General features: G+C 49.9%; 1 protein-coding gene and 1 long non-coding RNA gene across 4 annotated transcripts; one reads left to right on the forward strand and one right to left on the reverse strand.

Annotated features, from left to right (window-relative positions):
• The first annotated feature begins 5,998 nt into the window (after window positions 1-5,998).
• LOC125099256 (uncharacterized) lies at window positions 5,999-12,022 on the forward strand. 3 transcript variants are annotated; one of them, XR_007127070.1, is made up of 4 exons: window positions 5,999-6,074; window positions 6,254-6,347; window positions 9,079-9,353; window positions 10,948-12,022. It is a non-coding gene; the product is annotated as an uncharacterized LOC125099256 (long non-coding RNA). The 3 variants fall into 3 exon arrangements; XR_007127068.1 differs by lacking the exon at window positions 10,948-12,022 and adding an exon at window positions 10,114-10,356; XR_007127069.1 differs by lacking the exon at window positions 10,948-12,022 and adding an exon at window positions 10,117-10,356.
• LOC125099255 (3 beta-hydroxysteroid dehydrogenase/Delta 5-->4-isomerase) lies at window positions 6,024-13,750 on the reverse strand. The gene is made up of 4 exons (XM_047728715.1): window positions 13,640-13,750; window positions 13,315-13,523; window positions 9,098-9,262; window positions 6,024-7,020 (listed from the first exon to the last, which is right to left on the reverse strand). The coding sequence occupies exons 2-4, from the start codon at window positions 13,457-13,459 to the stop codon at window positions 6,209-6,211; spliced, it is 1,122 nt and encodes a 373-aa protein (XP_047584671.1). The 5' UTR covers window positions 13,460-13,523; window positions 13,640-13,750; the 3' UTR covers window positions 6,024-6,208.
• Between the last annotated feature and the right edge of the window lie 373 nt (window positions 13,751-14,123).

A 14,123-nucleotide genomic window follows, 5' to 3' on the forward strand; every position in this document is an offset into this window, starting at 1 on the left:
CTTCATAAATGTCTTTCCCTCTCACATTTCCTTCAAGCGCTCACTCTTCATACAGTGCAGATGGATTGCTCCTGCCCCCCCTCTTCTTCAGGTTCATTAATTTCCTGACCTTATCTCTAAATTCCTTCTTGCTTTGTCATTCCTTCAGCCTCCCCAACTCCCTTCCCTCCCCATCTCAGCAATTCCATTTGTTTGCGTTTTGTCTGCCTATCTATCCATCCAGTCTTCTGTCCAACCAACCAACCACCCATCCATCCATCTGCCTGTCAGTCCGCTGTCCATCTGTGTGCCTGCTTTGTGTCAGGCATCGGCCCAGGTACTAGGGACACAGAGATGAGACGGCTAATTGCTACCCTCAAGAACAAGGCAGCATGGCGGGGGAGGGCAGAATAATCACTGCAATTAGACGTGCACATGGCACGCAGATGATCAGATGGAAGCTTTGGATGGTGGATAAGCGCTTGGGAGGGATGTGCTGACAGGAGCGGCTGGCAAGGCTTGAGCACGAGGGACACAGTACTTAAGCGTGGGTGTATGTAAAAGCATAATGTTTGCAGGAAGTGCCAAACCCTGGCCTATCTCTGGAGCAGAGCGTAAAGTTGGGGAATCCAGAGATAGGGTAGGAACTGGTGGCAAAGTAGTCCAGAGAGGTGGGCAGGGACTAACTCTCCAAGGGCCTTATCTGGTATCCTAAGACACTCCGGGCTCTCCTAAGGGTCCTGGATGGTTTCTCGGTAGGGCGCAGACGTGGTCAGATTTGACGTTGGGTTGACAATTCCGGCAACAAGGATGCGAGGGGATTTCGTGGTGACTTTCTGAGGCAGGGAGGCCAGGCAAGAGACAATGATGGCCTGAACAAGGCCGTGTTCCTAGGGAGGGAGGGACACCCACAGCAGGCACTTTGGAGGGGAAATGGGTGGGACTGACTGATAGGCTGGAGGGAGAGTGGGCTAAGGACTTCCCAGGTTTCTGGCTTGGGAGAATGGGTGCATAGGGGGTGCTGTGACCCTATTCGGGCATTTCCTGACGTAGTAGTGTCCGTTCTGCCTCAGGCTGGCCCCAGTTGCTCTCTGTGTCCCGTTTTGCTAACACTACATAAATGAGGCCTTTATTTCTTGCTGGGATTCTTGAAGTATCCTCTTAATCTCTTCCAATCCATCCTACACACCGGTGCCAAAGTAACCATCCAGGGACAGCTGAACAGGTTGCTGACTGCATATTGAATAATCTCCAGGTTCTTTAGCCTGACTGTTAAGATTTGTTGCTAGTGGGGGCATGGAGACCGTGCTCTTTGCCCTTAACAAGTATTATTTTCCTCTAAGGCATATTACATGTAAACTAGGTAAATGTCAAAAGGTCTTTAGAAGGGCAACCGAGTTGTGCTCTGAGGGGAAAGAAGGAAGGAGGCAGAGTATCTCCTAGTGGTGACCCCAGGTGACCCTGGTTTTTTCCCATCGTGTCTTTCCAGGTGTGTCTTCCATTCTCCCTGACACCTATGCTCTCTGGTCTGTCTACACCACCTAAAAAGGACTCCCTTCTCCCACCTCTGTTTCTTGGCAGACTTCCTCGCCTTTGCCTGGATACACCCCCTGCCACATCTGCCTGTTGAAATCCTACCCATCTGTCAGTATTCAGCCCAAATGCCAGCACTTTATTGAGTCCCCTAACCCGATGGGATCCTCTTTCTAATGGCCTTCGTACGTTTTCCTGTGTACGGTACCTGCCGCCTGGGAACAGAGATGGAACCCTGGAAGCCCTAGCTGTGGGTCTGGCCCACAGATGTGTTTCATTAGTTTTTACTCTTTTTTTTTCTTAAACCAAAATTAATGTATTCACAAAATTACAACCAATATCAAACATACAGAAAAGTACAGAATATGCTGTAATCTTTACCCAGGACCTACCACCAAGAATGAACACGGCGGGCTGCCCACTCTTTAAGAGATAAAATATTACACATACGATTGCAGCACCCGCCCACACGTTCCCAGAGCTGATCCTCACACAGTTTTCGAAATTTAGAATTAGGTGCCAATATTTAGAAATTGAGAGATTTCACATAAAATTTGGGAAGGTTTTACTTTCCTCGGAGAGTCCGAAGATCTGGGAACTTGGGGTACATCCCAGGCCTGAACCCGGGGTGCTCGGTGGCCGCCAGCTCCCAGGAGCAGAGTGTGTGGTCTCCTGGACACCACAGACCCCCATCACTCCCCGCTAGGCCTCTCGGCTTTAGCCCGCCTCACTTACAGTCTGGGTGGCTGGCTCCCGCAGGTGTGTGAGTTTCACATCTTCGTGTAGACCCTTGGAAGCCCTTTGATTACTTGACCTGAGCCACGAACTCACTGGATGACCTTGAGCAAATTACTTACCTCTCTGTGCCGCCCCTTCGTCTGAAGTCCGATTAGGACCATTGTATGAAATGTGGAAGGGAATACCTGGTACGTAATTCTGCCTCCTGTGGTCTGTGAACTTTTGTCTGAAACTCTCGGGGCTAGCTGTGTTTTGAAATTCGGATTTCTTTCAGATTTTCATGAGGTAATAAGGTAATATCATATATTAAATAACACCCCGAGGAGGCTCTGCGCCAGCACCTTGTAATTGCAACACATTGAAATATCTCCAGGACAAAAGCACGGATATTCACATGACCTGTGATACAGACTTGGCTTGCTGTCCTCATGGAAGCTTCCTGGGTGTCCAGGTGTAATCTGCACCCGGTTCCTACAATCAGAGGGCAGGGAGAGACTTAAGGGGCTGCTCCGGGTTGGTAGGCGGCAGCTACGCTGTTACAAGCAAAGGGACCTTACTAACGAGGCTTATCTTGGGTGGCCCTGAGATGAATGGATCCTTGTGCCCATCTGCCAGTTCTTAAAAAGTTTACATAGAGGCCTTCCCTGGGTTCGGTCAGGGATACTGGGTGGGTGTTCTCAACACCACTTCATTATCTCAAGACCTGTCTTTGGAGTGGCCTTTGGGAATGGAAAAGGCCAGCGAGGGCTCGCATTCCAAGGACAGGGGAGGGGCTCGGGAGCTTCTGAGAGCCCTGGTCCAGCCTGAGGGTCAATCGGGGGTCACATCTCTTGGATGACCTTCCCTGATAGCATCATCTGTTTCAGGGTGGGCCAGACTGCCTGGAGCTGTCGGGGTGCCAGGGATGAGGGGGCCCATCCTAACCCCAGAGCTGCCCTGCCCTCATCCCAGACTATATTCAGCTCTTTCTTGGACATTTGGACTTACTAATGAGAGGTCAGTATTGCTCTTTGCATGTTAATGAATTGAGAATTTTATACGTGGAGTGAAAGACAGGGTCTCTGGGTTTCTACAACAGCTTGTCTGGCTGGCCTTCCGGTCTGCCTCACCCCCTCTTACTCCTTCAGGCCCCCTGCCACCTTCCTGTGGGCCCTTCACCCAGCCATTCACCCGCCTGCCTGCCCCATCTCTGCCCTCAGGCCAGCCTCATTGTCCCCTCTGACACCCTAAACTATCTAATCTCCCCTGGGCTAAACCCTTCCCACCTGGCAGGCCAGCCTCCTCATTCCCCTTCACCCTCCTTCCCTCCCACCTCCACACTTCACCCTCTCCTTGGCACCGCTGCTTAGGCTCCTCACCTGTCTGGAATATCTCCCTCTTCTACCCAAGTCCCATCACCCCCTAAAGGCCTCGCTGAGGCCCCACTGCTCTGTGGGGCTTCCTCACTGCCCTCCCAACATCCGGTGAGCTCTGTTCCCCGGACTCACCCTTAGGGCTTAACCAGGTGACCAAGCCCTTACCTGCATTTTCATTCACTCATTCACCCCGCTCTAGGTGGGGGAGGGGCCAGGAAATGGGGGAGAAGGGGACAGAGATGGAGATGGAAGGAAAGGGGAGAAGAATGGAGGGGGAGAGAGGGAGGGAGGAGAGGAGAGGAGGCAAGAGGGCTTCTGTGCATTAGCTCTAAAGGTCGGGAGCCCTCAGTTCTGTGCCCAGTCTAAGTAAGAAGGGCCAGTTTCATGGGCCCAAACATTCCAAGGCTTTTAGACTTATTCAGCTAGACCAACCAGCTCATCCCTTCCCCTCTCCTCTGCTCCCACTGCCCTCCCTTGCCCTCTGGCCACAGAGCTCCTTCTCTTCCTTGAGAATCCCTGGCAGGTTCATAGATAAGGAATCTCACCAGGTTAAAAACCCAGCTGAAGGGCCCTTGTCCCAGATTTCGCCACCCTTCTTCCCTTTCCTGGCTCCTGGCATGCACGTGTCAAGGTGTGTGCATAGCCCAGGAGGGGACAGGAGCTGCCCCTTGTGTTCTGTGCCCTGGAGGGAGGCAGGAGGGAATGTGTCATTCTCCCCTACCCCACAGGATGGGGCCACCCTGCTCTGATACCCGATGCCCACTGTTGGTCCTCTGGCCCTTGGGGTTTTAAAAGTGATAGAAACCCTTGTCCCCACCAGAATATTTTTTCCCTTTCTCCTTAGAATGAAAGCATAAACAATCTCCTTCAGGGTAATCAAACTCAACTGAATTCGTAATCCATACATTCCCTGGGTGAGAAAGAAGCCATCTGGATGCATGGTGTGACCCTTCCGTGGCTCTGGTTCATAGAGACAGGCAACATCCCAGTCTGGAGATAGGCAGCTCTCACCTCCCATACTCTGAGCCCAACAGCCACCTCCTTACCAGCTTCAGGCCACGCAGTCTCTGCTGGCCCTGACTGTGTTTCTTTCAACTGTTGGTCCTCTACTCAACTGAGGACCGTGTTATCATTCAAGTCCCCAAACCTGCCTTGGTTGGCCTCCTCTCCTCAGGGCAACAGAGAAGGATGCTGGTTGCAAAGGCCAGTGATGAAGGGGAAGATGGAGGGAAAGGACAGAGGCTAAGGAGGTAGAGGGATAAAGCCTCATTCCAGCAGGGAGTGTGAGAGATAGGTGGGGAGAGGAGAAAAGAGTAGGGATGAGTTGATTCTGCAGGAGAAGTGGGGGGGTAGTAGACTTCTCTACCTCTTGAACCAGGTAGGAGACAAAGTTTTAGGGGCCTTCACACCTGTTCCCTTTACTTTCCTGGTGTGGTTTCCATGGTGTGGTTTCATGATGTGATTTGAAAGTTTAGATACAGGTTGTGAACTGCCAAGGTGGCCCCAGTGCGTCCTATGTCCTAGGGGTCTTCAAGGACATTGACATTGGTGATAGAGGCTGGTGGCATCTCTGTCTCTCCTTTCCCTGCCCAGGCCATCTGGCAAGGGCTTGAAGACCTCCCAGCTACCCCTCAGGGGTTCTCCTGGGTCTCCTACGCAGGGCTGAGCAAGGAGGTGACCCAAAGGAACCGGCCTCTCCCAAGGAGCAGCATGGGCACACTCCACCTGTCTGTGCTCTGTTGCACCGCTAACCAAGCCCTCCACCCCACCCCCATTGTGCTATAAATTTAGGCAGTTCAGATTGCAAGATTCAGTGGACAGATAGGGGCTTTCTAGTCAGTCTAAATGTCCTGGTCACTTAGCAGTTAGTGAGTGGTATCTTTTGATCAAGTTTCCTTAGCCATAAAAGGCAGTAAGGTTTCTAGACCTTACTGGAAGAACTTACTACTTTCTAAACCTTACTAGAAACCTTAGTAAGGTTTCTAAACCTCTCAGAGGTTTCTAGAGAGGGTTAAATGAAGTGATATTTGCCTGAAACATAGCAAATACTTCGTTGATCTTAATCCCCGCCCCCCGCAACCCTTCTGCCCACCTCCATTCCATGCTGCTTTTCTAAATAGGAGATAATGATCCCTGGAAATGGAGGGGGAAGGAGGAAGGTATGTATTCACGTCAACCACAGCGTCTTCCAGATTAGGCATTAAAACATTTATTACTCTTTCCACTGAGCTGTGCGTGGGACTAGGAATTTGTAAAAGATAAGAAATACTTTGCATGTAACAAAGGAAATGGAACTAATAGGCAACATTCTTACACGGAAGAGGCCGGAATAGCTCAGAGCCAGGAGCGGAGGCTTTCGTATGAGCAGCTACAGCAAATCTCACTGTCTGTCCTCTGCAGTGTGGGCAGGACAGAAAGCTTCCGGTTGGGCCAGGGACTGGGAAGGTTTCTGGTGGTAGGAGGAAAATAGTAAGGCAGGCATCTTGTAAAAGGGAGACAGTAGGACCTGGGCCTGTGGCCTTGTTTCTTCCTGTATGAAGCCAGAGGGAGAGAGCTCGGTAGACGTCTCCCAACAACCTCTGTATCTACTTGTCACCCCCAGATCAGTGAGTCTTTGTTTTTAGGGTCTCTTTGTGCTGTTTCACCAGGGAACCAATCCACTCCATGGTTTTCTGCTTGGCTTCCTCCCAGCTGAAGAGCGGCTTATACCCCAGATCCCGCTGAGCTTTCTTATAGGAGAAGGTAAATACACTATTTAACAATGTCACTGTGTGGCGGTTGAAGGGGGGTGGATATTTGTAAATTGGACGGAGCAGAAAGCTCACTATTTCCAGTAGGAAGGCAAGCCAGTACTTCAGACATAGGGGAAGGCTCATTCTGGAATCAAGAGAGAAGCCCCATTCCTTGCTCAAAGTGTAGTTGAAGTCATCATAGCTTTGGTGAGGTGTGTCATCGGAGATGTAATAGAACTGTCCTTGGACGCTTGGGGCTTTCTTGGGGTCCCTTAGGGCCCTCAAGGCCAGAATGTGAGCCCAGGCCACATTGCCAACATAGACAGGGTTGGCGATGGAGAACTTGCTCTGATGTGTCAGGACCCCATCGTTCCTCAGGGCCTTGTATATACAGTCATAAAGGAATGCACTTCCTTCCCCATATATATACATGGGCCTTAAGGCACAGGTGTGCAAGGTGCCACCATTTTTAAGGGCCCACCCATTAGCAGCTAGCACCGCCTTCTCTGCAAGCTTTTTGCTGTAGGGGTATGGAACAGACCATCTTGATTCGAGATGCTCTTCTTCGTGGCCATTCTGGATGATTTCCCTGTAGGAGTTGGGGCCAGCCACCTCAATGGTGCTGGTATAGATGAAGATCGGCACGCTAGCCTGGGCACAGGCTTCCAACAGGAGCTGAGTACCTGACCATGGGGAGTACAACATCAGCGTCAACAAATAACCCAAAGGGCCTACCATGGCTGCAGACCATGTCCACCCCCTCCCCCAAGTGAGATGGTTACTGCAGATCAGGAGGAGTGCATTCCTCTGTGTCTCCAGCTAAGATCTGAACATGCTATAGCCATAGGAAAAATGCAAAAAGGCAAAAGTGAGAAGAAACCGAACTTTGGGTTCTGGAGAGCATGAATTCTAGGTTTTTTTTTTTGGATTTCCTGGACCTGTGTGTGTACTTTGAATTTTGGAAAAGGACAGAGGATTGCCATTTTATGTTTTGCTGAGTGAAGGCATTAGAAAATTTTCACTTATCCCTACCACCTCGTTAAAAACAGTTTATTTTAAATAAAATATAATTAGGAGGCCATACTCAGAATATGGACTAGAATTTTACCTAGTCCTGATTGAGTGTTCCATACAAAGGCCACTCCTAATTCTGTGACTCCTTTTACTCAGGTCTGAAAAGTGGGGGTGAGAAACCTTCCTTTTACTTAGCATTCTGGAGCCTGACATTGGCCTTCTAGGCTGAGCTTGCTGGAGAACCAGAAGGGGGAGTGTGCCCTCTGGTGGTTGATACCTATAATGGGATAATCTTGCAGAATCCCTTTAGCTGAGGGAGGTCAAGCAGAACACCTTCCCCTTAAGTATACCCCCCCGCAAAGTTTCGTTTTAATTTCTCTCTCTCTCTCTCTTTTATTTGTGCAATTTGATTTTCCAGAGAGACAGACTCATTAAAAAAATCAGATCTAGAGGCTGAGAAAATGTGGGGCTAATCAACCTGCAGAGAGGGAAATGACCATTATTTGAAGTATCTCTTAAACCTGGAACTGACCTTGTTTTAATTAACTGATACCTCTACCACTTCTCAGGGATTTCAAATCCCCTGGTGTTGGGAGTCCTGGAGAGCAGGAATTAGCAGAAGGGGCTAAAAAGGAAAACTCGGTTAATCTAGCACCCTCCTTGCAGTGTGGGAGTGGTGAAAGTATGGCTAAGTAGAAATTAGAAAGGGTCTTTCTTGAGATTGTATTACTTTAGGCTGGAGACCCTAAAGCAACTCCCAACTTTGTAGAGCAGGGCATGAAAACCAGATGGGACTGGGGGTTGGGGAGCTGTGGTCCTAGAGGGACTGGCCTCCAGCGCTCAGAAGGATGACTTTGCATGTGAAACTAGTAAGGGATTTAAGCTAATCCCTTAAACAACTGTGTCTCGTTTTAAAGTAGATTGGAAAGTCGCAAACCAGAAAGAGCCCCAGCCATTTACTGATGAAGATCTAGGGGGGTGTACTTTGGGCACCTAGCTAGAAAGGACCCTTTTACAAAAGACCCAGCAGCGAACTGAAGAAGTACTCTTATGGATATGGGGAAGCTATTATTGTTAAGAAGATACCATGGGAAGGCCAGGCCTGGGTAATTCTGTCCTGCCAGACGGCTGTGAACTAGCTTTGCAGGTCTCTTGAGATGAATCCTTCTTTGGGGTGAGCAGGAAGGAGCTAGATGTTCTCATTAGGCTGGGGGATCTCGCACAGGCGTCCTGCTGGAAGGAAACTGGCCGGGAGCTATGGCCTTCACTCATCGTGGACACGGGGACCCTTCCTATCACAGAGTTCCTAGCTCTCGGCCTTACTGTGTGACTACCAACTCAGAGGGGCACAGAAAGGCTAATATGATGACCAGGGAGGCACTCCTGAGGTCTGGTCCTTGCCCAGGAGAAGCAGAAGAGAGTTGGATAGCCAGAGTTCAAGGTTGGATTGGAGTCGACTCTTGATTGGAGCTTCAGTAGAAAGAGCTTTTGTGGCCTCTGGAGACACATAGGTGTGGGCTTAAATTCCAGCTTTCCTACTTGAACAAGTTATTTAGCTTTGCTCAGCCCCAGTTTCCTCCTCTAAAAAACTGAGCATAGCAGCCTTGAATCTCTCAGGAGTGATAAGAAAAAGCAGCTGGAGAGACTCAGCAGGTGTTTGGGGATGGGAGCCTCTCCTCCCTTCCTGTTCTGTTTTCTGAGCCTCATTCACCCACCTCACTCCATAGCCTCCCTGGGATACCATACCCTTCAGATTGACATTCATGATGGTCTCTCGATGAAGGACATTCATGACATCAATGACAGAGGCAGTGTGAATGACAACCGAGATGCCCTGGCAAGCTCTCTTCAGGCACTGCTCATCCAGAATGTCTCCTTCCACCATCATCAAATTGATCTTGCTCTGGAGCTCTGTGTGAACACAAGTCAGGTCACTGGAAGGTTTTCTGGATCTGGAAGTTTCCCGTTAAAGGGGGGCATTTCCCCAGGTCTTCAAGGACAGGTACATGGGGGAAAGGGTGGGGATGGGGGACAAATCCATGGAAGGAACAAGTTAAACAGAGGCACATGAGTCAATGTGTAGCATTTATTGGGAAAGAGTGAACATCCATTTCCAACCCATTTTATTCTAAAGGAAGGAAGGAAGGAGAGAAGGAAGGAATTCATGCAGTGAGGAGTCAAGTACAGCTGGGATGAAAATTCTTTAAGAGATTCATGGGAAGTTCATAAAATTCATAAAGGAGAGTTAGGGTGATTATGGAGGGTGGATATAAGAGGAAAGAATTTGAATTTAATTCTGTAGGGAATGAGGACTCACACATGGATTTGAAACAAGAAGAGAAACATAAACACAGTTTTGGGGTCGGTGCAGCCAACCCAGGCTGCAGTATGTGAAATGGGTCAGTGTGGGGCATGAAGTGGAGACATTAATTGAGAAAGAAATCGAGAGAATGTCTGCAGCAGAGTTCAGAGGAGGAGGACAGAACCAGGGCTCCCCCAGGAGCTGCAGGAAAGGGGATGGATACACAGGCTCGACTTCTCAGAACTTATCCAGCCAGCTCTTGGTTCTTACTGGAGGGAGGCCAAGAGAAAAAGGTAGAATCCATGTCAACCCAAGTATTTCCTGCTTAGGTGACCAGAAGGATAATGGAGCCAGTAACAGGGAATTTAGGATGGGCCCAAATGAGAGGTTTAACTGAAAAAAAAAAAAACAAAAAAAAAACCAAACAAACCAAAAAAACCTGATTAGATATCATCTAAAGCAGATATCAGTGACGAAAATAAGTCAGCCACCAAGGGACTAACATTCTGGCCACTGAGCCAAGGGCAGTGGATTCAACCTCAGGGTCATCAGCTCCTTGGAAATCCACAGGAAGGGGCACTTTGGGTAACGTCCTCACTTCACACTGGCCAGTGAACTAAACATGGCGCCACGGATAGTTTGGATAAATACCCTCCACTTATTTTGTGCTTTCTGCTTTGCCCACACCACCACAGTGTCCTGATTTTTCTTTCACGGCTATCTCATGACATAGGTATTCCGATTTCCACTATACAGACAAGGAAACTGAGGCGGATTCAGGTTAAGGGGCAGGTCTAAGTCACAGTTCCCTGGAAGACTCAGGCCTGTCCCCTGCCTTCAAGCCTGGTTCTCTTTCCCCTGTCACCCAAGGGCAGGACTCTCTTCCTTTCCCTGAGGCAGATTAAGGATAAGTCTATGTATGTTATGTATGTATGTATTTAAAGGATAAGACAGTTTAACTGAAATAGGCAGTGGAAGCCCCAGAACAGTGAGAGAGAAACTCAGAGTGAAAAATTCAGTGCAGCGAAATTTCCTTCCTGGGTTACCACTTGGAAGAACCATCTGCTTCTCCCTACACTTCTGCCAAGTTTGCTCCGTCCTGGGCAAGTTCTCGTTGTTGGGCAGCTCCAAGAAGGCGCCGAAGGGGGAGAAAGTCAGGGGGAAAGCTTCTGGGAATCAGTAGGATTTTCTCTGATTGTGTCCCCATCTCTGCCTCCCCGCCTCCTGCCCCGCTCCCTTCTTCCCTTCGTCCCTTCCTCCCTTCGTCCCTTCGTCGGTCTGCTGACATCCGCAGGCGGGCTCAGGTCAACCTATTAGTTTGCAGGGGTTCAGAGAGACCAGAAGAGGGCGCTGCCGATGTGTCGGTGGTAGAGGCGCAGCTCCCGCCCGCCCCAAGGCTCTGCGGATTCCTGCATTCTGCGCAGCTCCAACTCTCCCTTGCTTACGCGGTGTGGGCTGCCTTGTAGGGAGGCCCTGAGAGAAGCTACTAGACGAATTAGTGGCTAAGAGCACAGCCACTGCACTTAGACCTTCTGGGTTCAGTTCCAGCGTTGTCATTTTTCAGCCGGGGGACCTTGAACAAGTTAGCCTTTGCAATGGTCTGAGAGTTTGTGTCCCGCCAAATTCACGTGTCGAAATCCTAATGCCGCTGTGATGCTGTCAGGAGATGGGGCCTTCTCTCCTTCTCCGAAGGAGACCGGGTCATGAGGGGGTCCTAGAGAAGAGATCCCAGAGAGAGCCCTCTACAGCAAGAAGACACAGGCTCTGAACCCCGAAGGGAGCTCTCACCAGAACATGACTCTGCTTTGCTCTTGGATTTCTGCCCCCAGAGCTGTGAGAAATAAAATATCTAATAGGTTTGAGCCACCCAGCCTGGGGTATCTTTTTGTAGCAGCCTTAGCAGACTAAGACACCCTTCTGTGCCTGCTTTCTTGTCTTTAAAAAGAGGAGGATAACATTACCTATCCTCCAGGGATGGTACCAGGAGCAAATGAATCGACAGGCGTAGAACACGGAGCGCAGTGCCTAGTGTAGACAGACCGCTGTGAGGATTCTCCACTGGGATCTGTATAGAGCCCCTGCCTGCCCCGGACGCCCCCTGACTGGTCACACCGGGGAACCGTCTTTTGGGCTGAACCTTGCCTTTCTCCACATCGGCTGTCAGACTGTGAGTATTACTGAGACGAAAAGATCGCAAACAATTGATGCTGATCGTGTATGTTCATGTGTGTTCATCAGAGGCCCCGTTGAAGCAAAGGGTAGAGGAAATAGGATGTGTGAGATGTTCAGAGCACAGGAATGAGGAAGAGAAGAGTGATGAGTGCAGTCCTGGAGGGAGGCTGCGGGTGTGGGAGGTTCCGTGTGGGGAGGTAGGGTCTTTCGGGCACCCCGGGGCCTGCGTGTTGACACCCAGTCCGCAGGGGCTGGGAAGGGGAGGGGTTGCTTTGGGGGACACACTGTGGGGAAATGGGAGAGACTGAAGACTCCCTTTGCCAAGAGGCAGCCTTAGAGCCATATGACCGGGACGTCCACGATGAGGCTCCACTCTGAGCCCCGCAGTCCCTTAATCAGAGTGCCTGGGCAAGTTGCTTTACCTTCATGTACCTTGATTTCCTCAATATCCTGTTGAGTGAGAGTGCCTTTCTACCTTCCTCAAAGGGCTGTTTTGAGGATTCGTGGGGGTAAAACAGTGTGAAACTGGTTTTTAGAAATCTAGGTTTGCATTTGCACCTGGGGCAGCAGTCTGGGGAAAGGAGCAGAGCAGTGAACAGAATCTGCTGTCACTTTTTTTTTTTTTAAGATTTTATTTATTTATTTGACAGACAGAGATCACAAGCAGGCAGAGAGACAGGCAGAGAGAGGAAGGGAAGCAGGCTCCCTGCTGAGCAAAGAGCCCGATATGGGGCTCGATCCCAGGACCCTGAGATCATGACCTGAGCCAAAAGCAGAGGCTTAACCCACTGAGCCACCCGGGCGCCCCTCTGCTGTCACTTTTCTTGTGGTGATAAGCAGGGACAAATGGGAAGAAGAGATGTATAGGGAATACACATGAGGAACCCACGCTCTGGAGCCTCACAGTTTGTCTCTGGCTCTCTCCCATGCTGTTCGCTGTGTGTCCTCTCCACCTTCCTCCCCCCACCCTGTCACACACGCATGTGCACGCGCGCGCGCGCGCGCGCACACACACACACACACACACACACACACACTCAGCTTCACCTTCACTGGAGATGCTAAATGAAGCCACAGAAAGACCAGGGCAATTAAGAGGGGCAGGGACCTACTTGTAGGGTCTCCAGGTAATGGCGCTTGCCTGTCCTTTGGAGGTATTGCACAGCCATTGCCAAGTCCACAATCTTCAGAACATTAGGGTTGTTGACAAGGGAGAGATACATGATTTTATAAATGAGAAGAAAAGAGACCTAGAGGCCAGAGTAGCGGGCCTGCAGTAATCCAGATCTCGAGTTCTGGATCAGGGTCAGATTCCGTCTCCTGACAGCCCTGTATGTCTTACGTTACACCACCTCTGATTTCCTTTCTGATGACTTTGGACAGGGAATCATCCTTGATTTGGCTACAACTTTCCTTGATCAGCTAGACAAGAACCCCCTGTGTAGAGGTTAAGATGGAGCAACCCACCCATGAACTCAAGTTCACTTACTAGAAAATTCCTCCCGCTGTTCTGGTCTGAAGACTTTGTCCAGTGCCCGGATCTCCTGCAGCTCCTTTTCCTCCGCCAACAAGCGAACGATCCTCTGACCCAGAAACCCTCCTGCACCTGTCACAAGACAGCTCCACCCAGCCATGGTCAAATGGAAGCACTCTCCAGGAATGGAAAAACTGGTGAGCAGATTAGATTACAGGGTGACCCTGGGATGGCCAGAAAGAGAAGTCAAGTGGTTATAGGCTTATTTTGTTCCCTCCACTCCATTTTTGCAAAACTCCCATGCCCAGGAATAGTTGAAAGAAAATGAAAAAGTACTAACCTGTTAGACTGTTGGAAGCCACTTGGAAGAGCCTGGGTTCTGGTCTCCTTATTTCCCAAAGGCAGGCCTGGAGTTTTATCCGCTCTTGTTTCTGGCTCAGCCTCTTCCCCTTGAACTCTTACCACATAATCATTGCTCATGCCTTTTCCAGGTTCCCTCCTCCCCCCATGAGAAGTGACCTTTAATATATCTCTCATTCCTCTGAGGCACAGGAAACAAGTTTCAGGGCCACAGTGTGATAAAGATTTGGTTCTCCTCGCAACAAGACATCCGGCAGTCAGTGCCAGCTGTCTGGGAGGCCAAGACCTGCGGATTTAAATGAAAAGACAAAATCTGCCAGCACAATGGGAAAGTTTGCCTTGTGAAGTAAACACATTTGGGGAGAAAATCCACTGTGTACTCCATTAGCTCCTCTCTCAGAGTGTCATCGGAAATATTACTGTCTTGCAAAGTGTGGACATCTGCACTGGCGGCAGTTTCAGTC

The sequence above is a fragment of the Lutra lutra genome, chromosome 4 (genome assembly GCF_902655055.1).
Source record: "Lutra lutra chromosome 4, mLutLut1.2, whole genome shotgun sequence".
Taxonomy (NCBI): domain Eukaryota; kingdom Metazoa; phylum Chordata; class Mammalia; order Carnivora; family Mustelidae; genus Lutra; species Lutra lutra.

What these genes read in the sequence shown, in the direction of transcription:
- LOC125099255 (XM_047728715.1), bottom strand. Translation starts at nt 13,459, where the DNA reads ATGGCTGGGTGGAGCTGTCTTGTGACAGGTGCAGGAGGGTTTCTGGGT. An exon ending in ACAGCGGGAGGAATTTTCTA is followed by an intron (nt 9,263 to 13,314) that starts GTAAGTGAACTT and finishes GTGTTCACACAG; the next exon opens with AGCTCCAGAGCAAGATCAAT. An exon ending in CATGAATGTCAATCTGAAGG is followed by an intron (nt 7,021 to 9,097) that starts GTATGGTATCCC and finishes CCCCATGGTCAG; the next exon opens with GTACTCAGCTCCTGTTGGAA.